This window comes from Helobdella robusta (assembly GCF_000326865.2).
Source record: "Helobdella robusta unplaced genomic scaffold HELROscaffold_33, whole genome shotgun sequence".
Taxonomy (NCBI): Eukaryota; Metazoa; Annelida; class Clitellata; order Rhynchobdellida; family Glossiphoniidae; genus Helobdella; species Helobdella robusta.
The window spans coordinates 773,633-786,867 of record NW_008704623.1 but is presented as its reverse complement, the minus strand read 5'-3'; the positions used below and the strand labels follow the sequence as shown (position 1 = coordinate 786,867).

Below are 13,235 nucleotides of genomic sequence, written 5' to 3'. Positions count from 1 at the left end.
TCTCTCTCTCTCTCTCTCTCTCTCTCTCTCTCTCTCTCTCTTTCTCTCTCTCCTTTTCTTGTCCTTTCGCTCTGTTTTATTCTCTCTTTGTCTCTCTTTTTGTCTCTGTATCTTGCTGTCTCTTCATAATTTGTTGTAGCATGGGAATATATTTATTTCATTTGAACATTTGAATAGCAGCTCTGTACCAGCCTATAATTTAGTGTTGCTAATTATTATTTGTGTTAATTAATTAATTACTTAATAACATCCGAGATGTATATATAAACACATTTAGCCATCCTTATCTAATTAATTATAATTATGGCCATTAATTAATGACTAATTGGTAAATTGGGATTCTCGGGCTGGGCTGTCGGAATTGTTTATTTAAGATCTATACATATGATGATTTAAATGCATCCTGCACGGTTTAATTTAATTGAATAATGCAAGCTGTGTTGTGTTTGTAATATTGTATACATTTTACACTAAGGCTATATGTACTTATACATATTTAATAAGGTTACGTTGGGTTTTTGTTAAGTTCGAGTGAATGAGTGGATTTAATTAATAAGTGTTGAAAGTGATGGTATTAATATAATGTAATATGATGTGATTGGATGTTGTGCTGTTATGTGATGGGATATGATGTAATGGGATGTTTTCTCACAGAGATGCATCTCCCAGCTGTCAGACGAGTTTCAGTGTCGACGACATCCCGCTACCTACCTCATCATCTACGTCATCATATCCATCAGCCACCAATGATATTCCACTTCCTGGAAGTATACAACTGGATGATATTCCCATTCCAGGTATGTGTGTGTGTGCGCGCGCGCTCGCGCGTGTAAGTGTGTGTGTACGTGTGTTAATGCAATTGTGCGTGTTATCATATAGTAGTTGATCATTTATTTAATTAATGTTGTGTAGCTTTCTTCGCATTGTAATTCAGTGATGTTTTTGCAACATTCTTGGTTTGCATTATGTGTACACGTGTTTTTTTAATGTTACCTTAAAACGAATTTAACAATCGAAATATTTTTTAAATTTTCGCAAATTCTGCAGACAGCAGCAAGTCAGCGACAACGAGCAAACTGTTGAACAACAGCAGCAACCACCACCGCCACACTGTGGACGATGACGCCACCGCCATCACAAAAACAAGACTCGGTGTCGTCAAATTGCACAAATCCAAAATGACGCAGCTCTCTACTTCGACAGTAACGAGGCCTTCCTTGCTGGAACTCATGTCCGGTCAGATATTGAAAGGGACTCCTAAGAAATTTTCTAGACTTAAAACTACGCAACTAATAAAAAAACCCAATGTTCAGATTGATAGTAACAAGAAATTAACTAAAAACGACAATTTCAGTGTTAATAATTCGACCTCTAATGATTTACTAGGTAGTGCTAATCTTACCAATTGCAACAGTGTATCGAATGCAGTGACATCTACAAAGGTCAGCCAGGGTAACAATAACAGCAACAGTAACAACGGTGATTCTCTTGCTGCTAGTAGCAGCAAGCCAAATAATTTTTTCTCTAGTTCACATCAGCAAAGTACGCTCTGTGTTAATTCAAGGAGGTTAGAAATTCAGCAGCGAATTAATGCATGGAAGGATGAATTGATGAATGAGATGGATAAAGAGAAGAAGAGGAGTAAGAGGATGAGGTACAGTTCCAATCAGTCTGATGATTACATTGTTGAGGATATAAAGTCTGCCAAGTCATTTTATGATAGCAAAAATAATCTTCTCCCTACCTCCAAATTTCCATTTAGTCCATTGCCCAACCCTAAACTAGAATCTAATACCTCCACTAAGCAAAACCCTCTAAACAACAACATTAAATCTTACGGTAACAACAACAATGCAACAACAACAAGCTCTAATTCGGTTTCTACTAATAATCCACTGATTGATAACTACCACATGTTCGTTCGAGGCAAGCGAAAAGATCCCAAATATTTCTGGCCCATTGAGTTAGTCAACTGGACATCAGCAACTCCATCCATTTCTTTCAGTTGCAATCCTTTGTATTTTAACTTTTCCAAAGCATGCAGAGTTAAAACACTGGTGAAAAGTACTACTCCCATCTCTGAGAAACCAATATCTGAGAAACTCGAGAAGAAAGAAAGTCAATCAGCACCATTGAACCCTCAAAAGAAATTAAAAACTAATTTACCATCACTGACTTCTGACAGCGTAGCAGAGATGAAGAGAGTTTGTTCCCAGTTAGAGAGAAAAGAGAAGCAGGGCACGGATAGGCTGCAGTTGAAATGCACAAATGGATTCGATGACGACTGCTCCGCCCCATCCGTTCTCGGCAAGTGGGACTCCAGTGATGACGATAGCGACGACGGAAAGATGCAAAAACTTCGAGTAGAGCCGGAGCCGAAAGAGAAAATAGAGAAGAATATTAGAAAAAGAAGTCCCAGCCATGAAAGTCGAAACACTTCCGCAACTGACCATTCCTCATACAGATCGAGATTGTCTAGTTATTCCGACAGTAGTAGTAGAAGAAGAGACCACTCTTACAGCAGCAGCAGCTCGAGAAGTAGATCAAGATCATATTCATCCTACTCATCTCGAGGTAGTCGCCACAGCAGAGGAAGGAGGAGGAGAAGAAGTAAGCACGATTCGTATAAAAGTTACTCCAGGTCATACAGTAGAAGTTATTCCAGATCCCATTCATCCAGAGGTCGATATTCAACTGGAAGTTCGTCGAGTTACTCACGGAGTCGGAGTAGGAGTTACACAAGATCTAGAAGTAATTCTTCCTACAGAAGGAGGAATGTGTACTTCAGTCGGAGATCTAGGTCACCGTCGAAAAGTTCTGTTAGAACTATAACTCAAAAGGTTCTTCCAAATAAGTCGAAAAAAGTTAATGTTAAAAACCAGTCATCGGCATCTGGTAACGATGTTTCAGAAAAAATTCCAGCAAGTATAAAAATTAAGAAAGAACCCAATGTGGAGGCTGATGCTAGCGTTCAAAATTATTCCGCATCATCAGCTGCTCTTAAAAACGATTCCACCGTTCATAATACCGGTACAAGCACTGCCACTACATCTCTACCTCCAAAACCTCCCTTCATTGGTCCTACCATTCCGGCAGATCATTCTAAATTGGGAATGCATGATATCCCACTTCCTAAAAAAGATCTATCCAGGGATGAAATTTTTCAACCAATTGGTCCCAATGACCCTTTAGTGTTTAAAAGTGCATCTACAATTGAAAGCAGCAACAACAACAACAAGGATGATAACCCTGACGATGATGATGATGATAATAAGGATGCTGGTCAGTTTGACAATTCATTCATCATACCTCCAGAGCAGATGGACAAGTACAAAAATCTCATCCAACAAGCTGAAAGACATGCTAAGAAGATTTTAGGTGGGAAGGTTGATGATAAAGTTGTTGAAGTAAATGTTCCAAAGTCGAAACCAGAAACTATTGTTGAAGATGTTTCAAACTACAACGGGAGCAATCCCCATCAACAGTTAGTGAAGGAATTGTACTTGGAACATATGGCCGCCATGATGGGGATGGAGCGAGTCCGACCTCACCCACGCTTTCCTCCTCATCACCATCCTCATCATCGCCATCATTCACCTCTCTTACGATTACAACAACCGCACTTCAGAATGCTACATCAACAACGTTTCAATTTGAAGCAACAACACTTTGAAAAGCAACAGGAACTTGAAAGACAAAAACAACGACAGCTTCAGCAGCACCACATTGAACGTCAACAAGAAATGGAGAGGCAACAGCACATTGAACAACAACAACAACAACAACAACAGTTGGAACAACAACAACTTGAGCAACAACAACAGCTCGAACAACAACAACAGCAGCTGGAGCAGCAACAATTACTTGACGAACAGCAGCAGCAGCTGGAACATCAAAAGTTGCAGCAACAGTTTGAACAACAACAGTTAGAACAGCAACAATTACGGAAGCAGTTGCAGCAACAACAGTTACAGCAACAGCTGCAGCAGCAGCAACAACAACAACAACTTCCAGTTAACCAGCCATTAATAATTAACCACCAAGGTAGGATAATTCAAATTGTGGGGCCACAACCTCAGGTGGTAGCCCAACCTTCCATGATTCCCATCATTCAAGTAGGGTCATCTCTGGTTCAAACCCTTCCCCAAACCGGGCCTTCCGTGATCGTGTCAAATGCAGCCGATCTTCCAATCACAGCTGGTTCAAATTTAAGCCTGAACAAAGATTTAATCATTCAAAAGCAACGTGATGCCATTCATAAACCAGTTGTGTCGTCATCAGCTTCGTTGTCGTCCGCAGATGAGGAGACAAAAGAGGTGAAAACAGCATTAGAAGCGCAGAACGCAGCTGCATCAAATTCAGTTGTTGAGCCCACTTCGTCATCGTCGACACCAACCGCAGCAACATCTCGAGAGAGTGTGTTGGTGAGTGAAGACCACAGATTTCCCATATTCCGAGTAGATGACCTCGACTGTCAACATTTGATTGCCACGGGGGGCAATCTCGAGGGCCGAATCATAAACAGACCTGAGTGGGTCCAGGTCGTTCAGATACCCTCTCAACATCAACAAATATTGATCCACCACCAACAACAGCAGCAGCAACAACAACAACAACAATTGCAACAGCAGCTACTACTGCAACAAATACAGCAACAACTGCAGCAACAGGCTGGCTTGATACTTGCACCGGCATTTCACCAGCCACAGATAGGAGTACCCATCGTTAAAAGAACAGTCAGAGGGGGCCTTATTTTTGGAGAGCAGAAGAACCCGACAATAATTCAGCTGCCAAATGGACAACTGGTCACCCCAACTATCATTGGTGGGCCAGCGCAAGTCATTGGGCAGCCGGCCCCACAACCGGCATACCCTGTGTTACTCGGCGCCAACGGTCAACTTTTGGTTCCTAGATTTGTTTAATCGTTAATGCCATTGTTTGAATTTTTTTAATTTCAATTTAATTTTATTTACCCTGTGAAATTTTTTCCAGTTCCCATGTTTCGGTTTCGTTTTCTATTCCGAATCTATCGTCCTTTTGTTGAATATCTCGAAAACTTTCAGTTTATTTGTTATTTATTATTGTGCTGATTCGATTTGTAACATTTGTCGGTTCATCACATCTTCTTCATCTTCATCATCGTCACAGAACTCATATCATATTTCTATATAAATGATGAAATAGACAAAACCAATTGTAGAGACATTTTTCATGATTTTATTTGCAATAATTATAAAATGTAAATACTATAAAAAAAATTATTATTATTTATATTTTAATAAAGTTTTCATTTTCATGAAATAATTGAACGAATTTGCACTGAACGATAAAGGCTTAGTCTTGAAGGCTTATCAATAATACTTAATGTATACCATATAGATACAAAGTATGAAACCAGTATAATAAAAATTATAACCATGTACAGTAATCTTTTGAGAAATAAGAATTTGATAAGAATACTAAATGATACACACATAAGCAAACAAACACACGATACATACGTCATTCGGAGATAATATTTCAGACGCTAATGCTGACGAACATGAAATGAATGTGGTTCTAAACATTTCACATAGCTATCAATAAATTGATAAAAAAAAACATTAAAAGAACAATATAAAGATCCTTAAATTTAATTGCAAACACGAACGTATAGATGAACGTTTTCGGGATTGTTAGGTATAAAAATAAAAACAAAATGAAGCCATTGAAATTCTATAGATAGGAAAATTTTATTCAAATCCAACTTATTGACTCTTGCCAACAAAATTATAACCATAAACTATAATATAGAATAATTTATAATTATAAACTGAAAAATAAGAAGAAATGACTACAGAAAGCCATACTGGCATTCAAACAGATGAGTAGATGATAATATATTAAGCGATATAATGCAATGGTACTTTATAGAAACATTGCAATACAGCATCGTCAAAAAACTACGTAAGTGTATTTGTCGGCGTAAAACCATATATAGAAAAGTAATATAAGTATCCAATGTATCTATATATGCATATATACATAAAATACAAAACCTTTCAATACGTATATATGCGTAAAGGTTTTGTTTACTGAACACAAAATTACTTGAAAAGTTGGCAAATCAAACAGTATAACAGTAATTTATAATTATATAATGGTACTGCTAAAGTTAAAATCTTATATGAATGTAGTGATGCTAAGAGGTAATGGTAGTCATCTAGTTTCATATCTGTTTCGTTGTTCATTACTGGAAGAATAAGCATTTAACTTGTTAATATTAGGCATCATTATAATTGAAAACTAAATCAAATTATCCTCTGATGTATCTTTTTAATTTAACAAATGCTAAATGATTGGACTTAGGATTGGAATGGGAGAAATAAATAAGACTAACAAAAAAGTTTAAATCTAGATAATATGCTTAAAAGCTGAAAGTGTGACAAAACACCATCATCAATAGACTATTAGGGTCAAAACTTAAATATAACGCTTAAGTCAGTTGACCAACTACTTATCTTTCCATTCATTCATCTATTCATTCATTCATTCATCTATTCATTTATTCATTCATCCGTCCAGGATGATCGAAGAGATATAAAATGAATACTTGATAAATACAAAATAAATAAATAATTAGGAAGACGACTTTGAAATAGGTTGCTACAAACACAAAATTGCACGCACAGATTAAGGAAAACCATTCAATAAATTAGACAGACTTGATTGACGGGCTGATAAATAAGCAGAGAAAAAAAAACGAACGAGCGTGTGTATGAAATGTAGTTATGAAATAAATTTCATTGTAGGAAGGATGTGCATATGTGTGTGTATATATGTGTGTGTGGTGTGTGTGTATATGTGTGTGATGTGTGTGTATATATGTGTGTATATATGTGTGTATATATATATATATATATATGTGTGTGTGTGAGTGTGTGTGTGTGTGTGTGTGTGTGTGTGTGTGTGTGTAAAACAGTAGTGTTGATATTCGTAACAATGTAAAAATAAATCATTCAGTGGTCCAACTCAAAAACAGGATAAATTATATATAGAAAAAAAATGAAAATTTAAAAGTGAACTCTTTCACAACTGTCCAATTCACTTAGTGTCTTTTGGTATTCCTTCTCTATCCTCTCCTTTGAGATGCATCTTTTTTCCTGTTCCGGTTTCATCATTTCGTGCTTGTGTTTGAAGGCTCTCATGTCCAGACTTAATCTTTTTAGGTGCTGTAGAGCTTCATCGGAGACATCTGAAGTTGCGCTCCCTGTGGCAGTCCCTGAGATGCCCCTTATAAAATCTTTTCTAACTTTCTGCGCACTGGCATATCTCAGTGATGAGAGTGTGCTGCTGCTAAGGTGAGAAGGGGTCAGGTGGTTTGTGTCCGGGTTGCTCTTGAAGTTGTACAGGGAGTGGGTGCTGTTCTGCTTCCTGTTGAGGATGACGTCACTTAATTTTAAAGATCGGTCGATCGTGTCTTTCAGTTTGTTCAGCTGATCAGAGCTATCATCCCTCCGACTGCTGAGGTTGAAATCTTTCGACGGCGATGGACCGCGGGACTGTGGGGCGGACTGGACGTTGAGGCGATCAGTTGTATCGCTACCGAAGTGAGACTCCAAGAAAGTGGACGATGAAAATTTGGTGACGATCGTTGACGACGCTTGGAAGTTGCAGAGCTGCTCGAGATGAACGTCGCTGGAAACTTTCGGGAGTTCATTCGGGAGGTCTTCGGAACTGACACCAAAAACCACGTTAGGACCTCCATCCGCAAGGGAGCCATCATCTTCAGATTTTTCTGTAAGAGTGTCTGCAAACGATAGATTGATTAAAAATTTACAGTTAAAAATTATCATAAATAAATAGAAAATATCCAAAAGGAGTGTTTAAATGCTTTCAAATAATTGCTCATTCAGTCCAAGATTAAGAGAATAATGATTAGTGTATGTGTGAATGTGTGCGCGCGTGTGTATGTGTGTTCGTGTGTGTGTGTGTGCATGTGTGTGTGCGTGTGTCAAGTAATCTTTTCTTAAAGATAACCAACCATCTAGCAATGAAACGATGAAAATAAGAACAAAAAAAAAATACATTTGATTAAAAAAATTACGTTAACCAAATCAATCAACCATTAAATTATCTAATTAACTAATTAAAATCAATCAACTATTAAATGATCTAATTAACCAATTAAACTTAATTAATGATATAAGAAAGTGCAATGACCTTTAGTAGGATCACTGACTCCATTAATTTCAACCTTTGTATCGACATCAACTGAGAATAAATTCTCAACCTGTAAATGTATTTTGGCTTCACATTTCAAACATTTTCTTGCTACATTGTTTAGCATCTGAATTGACATACATCAGCAATGAAACAAGTTCACTATATCTACCGCTACTAAATTATAATAAATTATGATAATTAGAATTATATACGTTTGATAAGTGAGTGTAAATCAACCGAACAATCAATCATTCAAGTGATCAATCTACTGACAACTAAATCATCATCTCTCTTGGCCAACCAGCCAACCAATCAAATCAACTATCCAATCTCTCAGTCAACCAATAAAATCAACCATCCAATCTTTTCAGTTAATCTGTCAACCAATCAAACCAACCATCCAATCTCTCGGTCAGTCAATCAATCCATCAACATCAACCATCCAATCTTTTCAATCAATCTGACAACCAATCAAATCAGCCTATAAATTACTTTGACCAATCAGCCAATCAATCAAATCAAGGACCAATCAGCCAACCAACCAATCAAACCAGCCACTCAACTAACATGATTGATACAGGCTTCGACAACTCTGCACTGATCAGGCATGTCGACGATTAGACTGTTTACATCATGCTCCTCGCGAGAACAAATTAAGGTGGGCCCAAAAACTATAGATATGTTGTTGGCCGTCATCTGGTTAAAAATTAAGCGCATTTTTTTATTTATTTTCATTCTTTTAAGTCTGATTTTTAAAATTTTTTTGGCCAAAAACAAATATATTTATATATCATTTATTTAATAAGGCAATAAATACATAAAATACATTTTTACATACATACATACATACGCACACTAACACATACACACATATACACACACATACACGCGCACACACACACACACACACACACACACACACACACACAACATACATTTAAAATACATTTGCGTTTTATTTCCGTACTAAAAAACAAAAAAGCCCCCCACTTTATTACTATCACCCTTCAGAGCAACTCTTTTAAGGTGCCTGGAGAGATACTTGAAAGTTTCAAAATGGTGGACGGGCAGTTTGTGGAGAATTTTTTTAAGCTCTCTGACCCTATCGACCTCTGTCGTGTGCCGTATCGCGTCTATGGCCGGCCTGTACAGGGCTGTGCGATTATAATATGCTAATTATAATATGCTAATTAGGATATGCCGATTGTAATATGCTAATTATGATGTGCTGATTATAATATGTTAATTATAATATGTAGACTGTAATGTGTACAGGGCTGTGCGATTATAATATGCTAATTATAACATGCTAATTAGGATATGCCGATTGTAATATGCTAATTATGATGTGCTGATTATAATATGTTAATTATAATATGTAGACTGTAATGTGTTAGTTGAATGGGTTAATGGAATTAATTAAAGTCAATAAACGAATGACTCGATGATAAATGAATGAGTGAATGAATGAATGAATGTATGAATGAATGAATGAATGAATGAATAAATGAATGAATGTTTGACTAATCAATCGATCAATCAATTGATCAATCAATCAATCAATCAATTTATCAATGAACCAACCAATCAGAACAAAACAGCCAGCCAATCAACGTACAGGTAGTTATAAGTGGCTCTGGCAGTTTCCTAAAGAAAAGTTTCAGCAAGCTACTGACGACATTAACATCAGCCCATCTCTCATCTTCATCACCATCATCCTCATCGTCGTCGTCATCGTCATCAGTGATATTGTATTTGACGTTTATCTCGTTTGATATCTGTACGACGATGGTGATGTACGACGATGATGTATGGTGATGAAGGTGATGTATGGTGATGATGACGATGTATGGTGATGACGGTGATGTAACGTGATGATGATGTATGATGATGATGACGATGTATGGTCATGGTGATGTATGATGATGATAATGATGTGTGATGATGATGTATGATGATAATGATGATGTATGGTGATGATGATGTATGGTGATGATGATGTATGGTGATGATGATGTATGGTGATGATGATGTATGACGATGTATGGTGATGATGACGATGGCGATGTATGATGGTGATGATGATGTACGATAATGATGGTGATATACCACACAAGAGGGTTCGGTATAATGAAAAAATCACACACACACACACACACGCTCGCACGCACGCACATACACACGCACACACATACATATACACACACGCACACACATACATACATACACGCACGCACATACACAAGCACACAAACTCACTGTTAACTCATGACAGAGAGAATTGACTAGAGTAGAATTCCCAGGGACTCTGTACAAACCCTGGTTATCTATGCCCCTCTTCTCTATGATCTTCGTGCAGACCACCACTAATAAAGGCACGTGCTGATTGGTCAGTCAGTTGGTTGATTGGTAAGATGGTTGGTTGGTTGGTTGGTAAGATGGTTGGTTGGTTGATTAGTTGGTTAGCAAGATTATAACTATTCGGAAAAAGAAACTACAATAATGATGAAAAATGAATTAAGTGTGAATGATAGAACGAACAGATAAATAAAAAAAAATGAGCCAATAACCAAATCCCCAAAGTTTTCCCAGACAAATAAATAAATGAACGAACGAACAAATAAACAAACGAATGACCGAACGAACGAACAACCTTATGATAAATAGACTGCCTGCAGAACTGCAGAGGCACCCCAAAGTTCCCCACAAAAAATGTTGGCGTCAGATTGAACGACCCGCACCTCTGCACCACTCCATCAAACAATCTGCTACCCCCATTGCTGCTCTTTTTGGACTTATTTGACTCCTTGGCTGTAATTCGGTTATTTATTATTATTATAATTATAATTATTATTAATATAGTTATTATTATTATTGTTAATATAGTTATTATTGTTATAATTATTAATCTAGTTATTATTGTCATAATTGTTATTGTTAATAACAACAACTAATTATAGTAGTAGAAGAAGCAGTAGGAGAAGTAGCATTAGTAGAAGCAGTAGTGGTAGTAGTAGTAATAGAAGCAGCAGACGAAGTTGTAGTAGTAATAGCGAATTATCATAAAAAACACTTTGTAACAGCATACCAATAATCTTATCATTATATATTTTATTACTTCATTCATTCATTCATTCATTCACTCATTTATCTATTTATTTATTCATTCATTTATTCATTCATTCATTCATTCATTCAATCAATCATTCATTCATTCATTGCATGATCATGATGATCCATAGTGTTTTTATAAATATAAATATGTATTCATCATCATCCTCATCATCATCGTCTTCATCATCATTAACATCATCATCATCATCATCGTCGTCAATGTCCATTGCCGATTTAATAATCAATATTGTGTGGTCATGTGTATGTGTTTGTAAGTGGTTGAAAGAGTGATAGAAAAAGAGAGAGAAAGAAAAAAATGAAAGAAAAAAAGGATGAAAAAAAGGGAGAGAGAAAGAGACAGACAGGCAGAGAAAGAGAGTAAAAGAATCATTTAAAACACAGAGCTCCAGCAGATAGGTTAAACGTTTTTCAAAGTAAACAAAATGTATCCATCCATTCACTGAGATGATTGATTGATTACATGATAAACACACACACACGCACGCACGCGCACGAACACCCACACACAAGCTAACACACGCACACAAACACACACACACACAAACACACGCACACACATTTTTTTGCATGAATGATATAATTTATTCCCTACTTTTTTTACGACCTACTAAGCTTAAAGCACTATTATTATTATTATTTTTATTGTTATTATTTTTATTATTCTTAGTGGCCTTCCTGGCTAGATCTTCTGAATATGACAAGACTCTTTGTTGTTGTTGTTGTTGTTCTAACCAGACTGATGATGAAGCATTCACCATCACGTTATGATGATGGTGTTGCTGATGATGAAGGTGATTGTTAACATCACAGTTGTTGTTGTTGTTGCTGTACTGTTGATTGGAGGAAAGGTTTTATTGAAGTAAGAAAAATCATCATTCGCTCATTCGTTCGTTTAATTATCCGTTCATTCATTCATTCGTTCGTTCGTTCATTCGTTCATTCATTCATTCGTTCATCAATTCGTTCGTTCATTCATTCAATCATTCATTCGTTCGTTCGTTCGTTAGTTCGTTCATTCAGTCCTTCAAACACTCATGAAGAAAGAATCAAACGATTGATACGTCTAGAAGCCATGAATTAAATTGCATTATATAATCATACTATACATCAGATGCACACATTTACATATTTAACAGACACATAAACATTTATATACACGCGCACAAACACACATACGCACACACATACGCGCACACACATGCACGCACACATACGCACGCACATACGCACACACACACAAACTTAAAAAAAAGCAATAAAACATAATTGATAGGTACTATAACTTCAATCAAAAGGCTTATCTATGACTCTGTGTAACATTGCAAGAAATTATTATCAAATGAATGAGTGATTGATTGGTTGATTTGATTGAATGATTGATTGATTTGATGAATAAATAGATGAATGAATAACGATTTAGACAAATGAATAAATGAAAGTAAGAATAGAAGAATGACTAAAAGAATGAATAAAATAAAAAAAAACTATAAATTAACAGTATAATTAACAACAACAACTAAAAAAACAAAAAACAACAAGGAGAAAAAACATTCTTCAAATGTAACCAGAACTAATTGATTACATTGAACTGCAAAGACACAACAGGAAAAAAAATTTTATATTCATTCTTTGCATAGCTACATTGTCTTGGTTTGGTATTTTTTTACATCCATGTTATATTTTTCTAGAAATTGAACTTTAGTTCATGTTATTAAAGGTTTTATTATTAAAAAATTATTAACTTAGAATGAAATGAACCGAAAACAATAAAAAAAATTACAAAAACAACCAACCAAAAAATCATAACTCTGGGACTCCTTTATAGCAACAATCCATTTTTCAACGTCAGAAGTTGAGTTAGAAATGAAGTTATATTTGGACCCAGCAGACGTCAC

The 13,235-nt window shown here is 36.1% G+C and overlaps 2 protein-coding genes across 2 annotated transcripts in view; one reads left to right on the top strand and one right to left on the bottom strand.

The window, feature by feature from the left end:
• Nucleotides 1-6,091, top strand: part of HELRODRAFT_192435 (hypothetical protein) — a gene marked incomplete at its 5' end in the record, with an annotated part of 9,225 nt that extends 3,134 nt beyond the window's left edge. The window contains 3 exons of the mRNA XM_009022750.1: nucleotides 655-797; nucleotides 1,048-3,539; nucleotides 4,080-6,091. Of these exons, the coding sequence (XP_009020998.1) occupies nucleotides 655-797; nucleotides 1,048-3,539; nucleotides 4,080-4,922 (3,478 nt within the window). The 3' untranslated portion in view covers nucleotides 4,923-6,091. The remainder of the gene's footprint in view (nucleotides 1-654; nucleotides 798-1,047; nucleotides 3,540-4,079) is intronic.
• Nucleotides 6,092-8,763: 2,672 nt separating this feature from the next.
• On the bottom strand, nucleotides 8,764-9,911 carry HELRODRAFT_82443 (hypothetical protein; the record flags this gene model as incomplete). Its single annotated transcript, XM_009022749.1, has 3 exons — nucleotides 8,764-8,901; nucleotides 9,196-9,359; nucleotides 9,824-9,911. Coding segments are annotated over 3 exons (390 nt in total), but the record flags the coding sequence as incomplete, so codon positions are not given.
• Nucleotides 9,912-13,235: the final 3,324 nt, after the last annotated feature.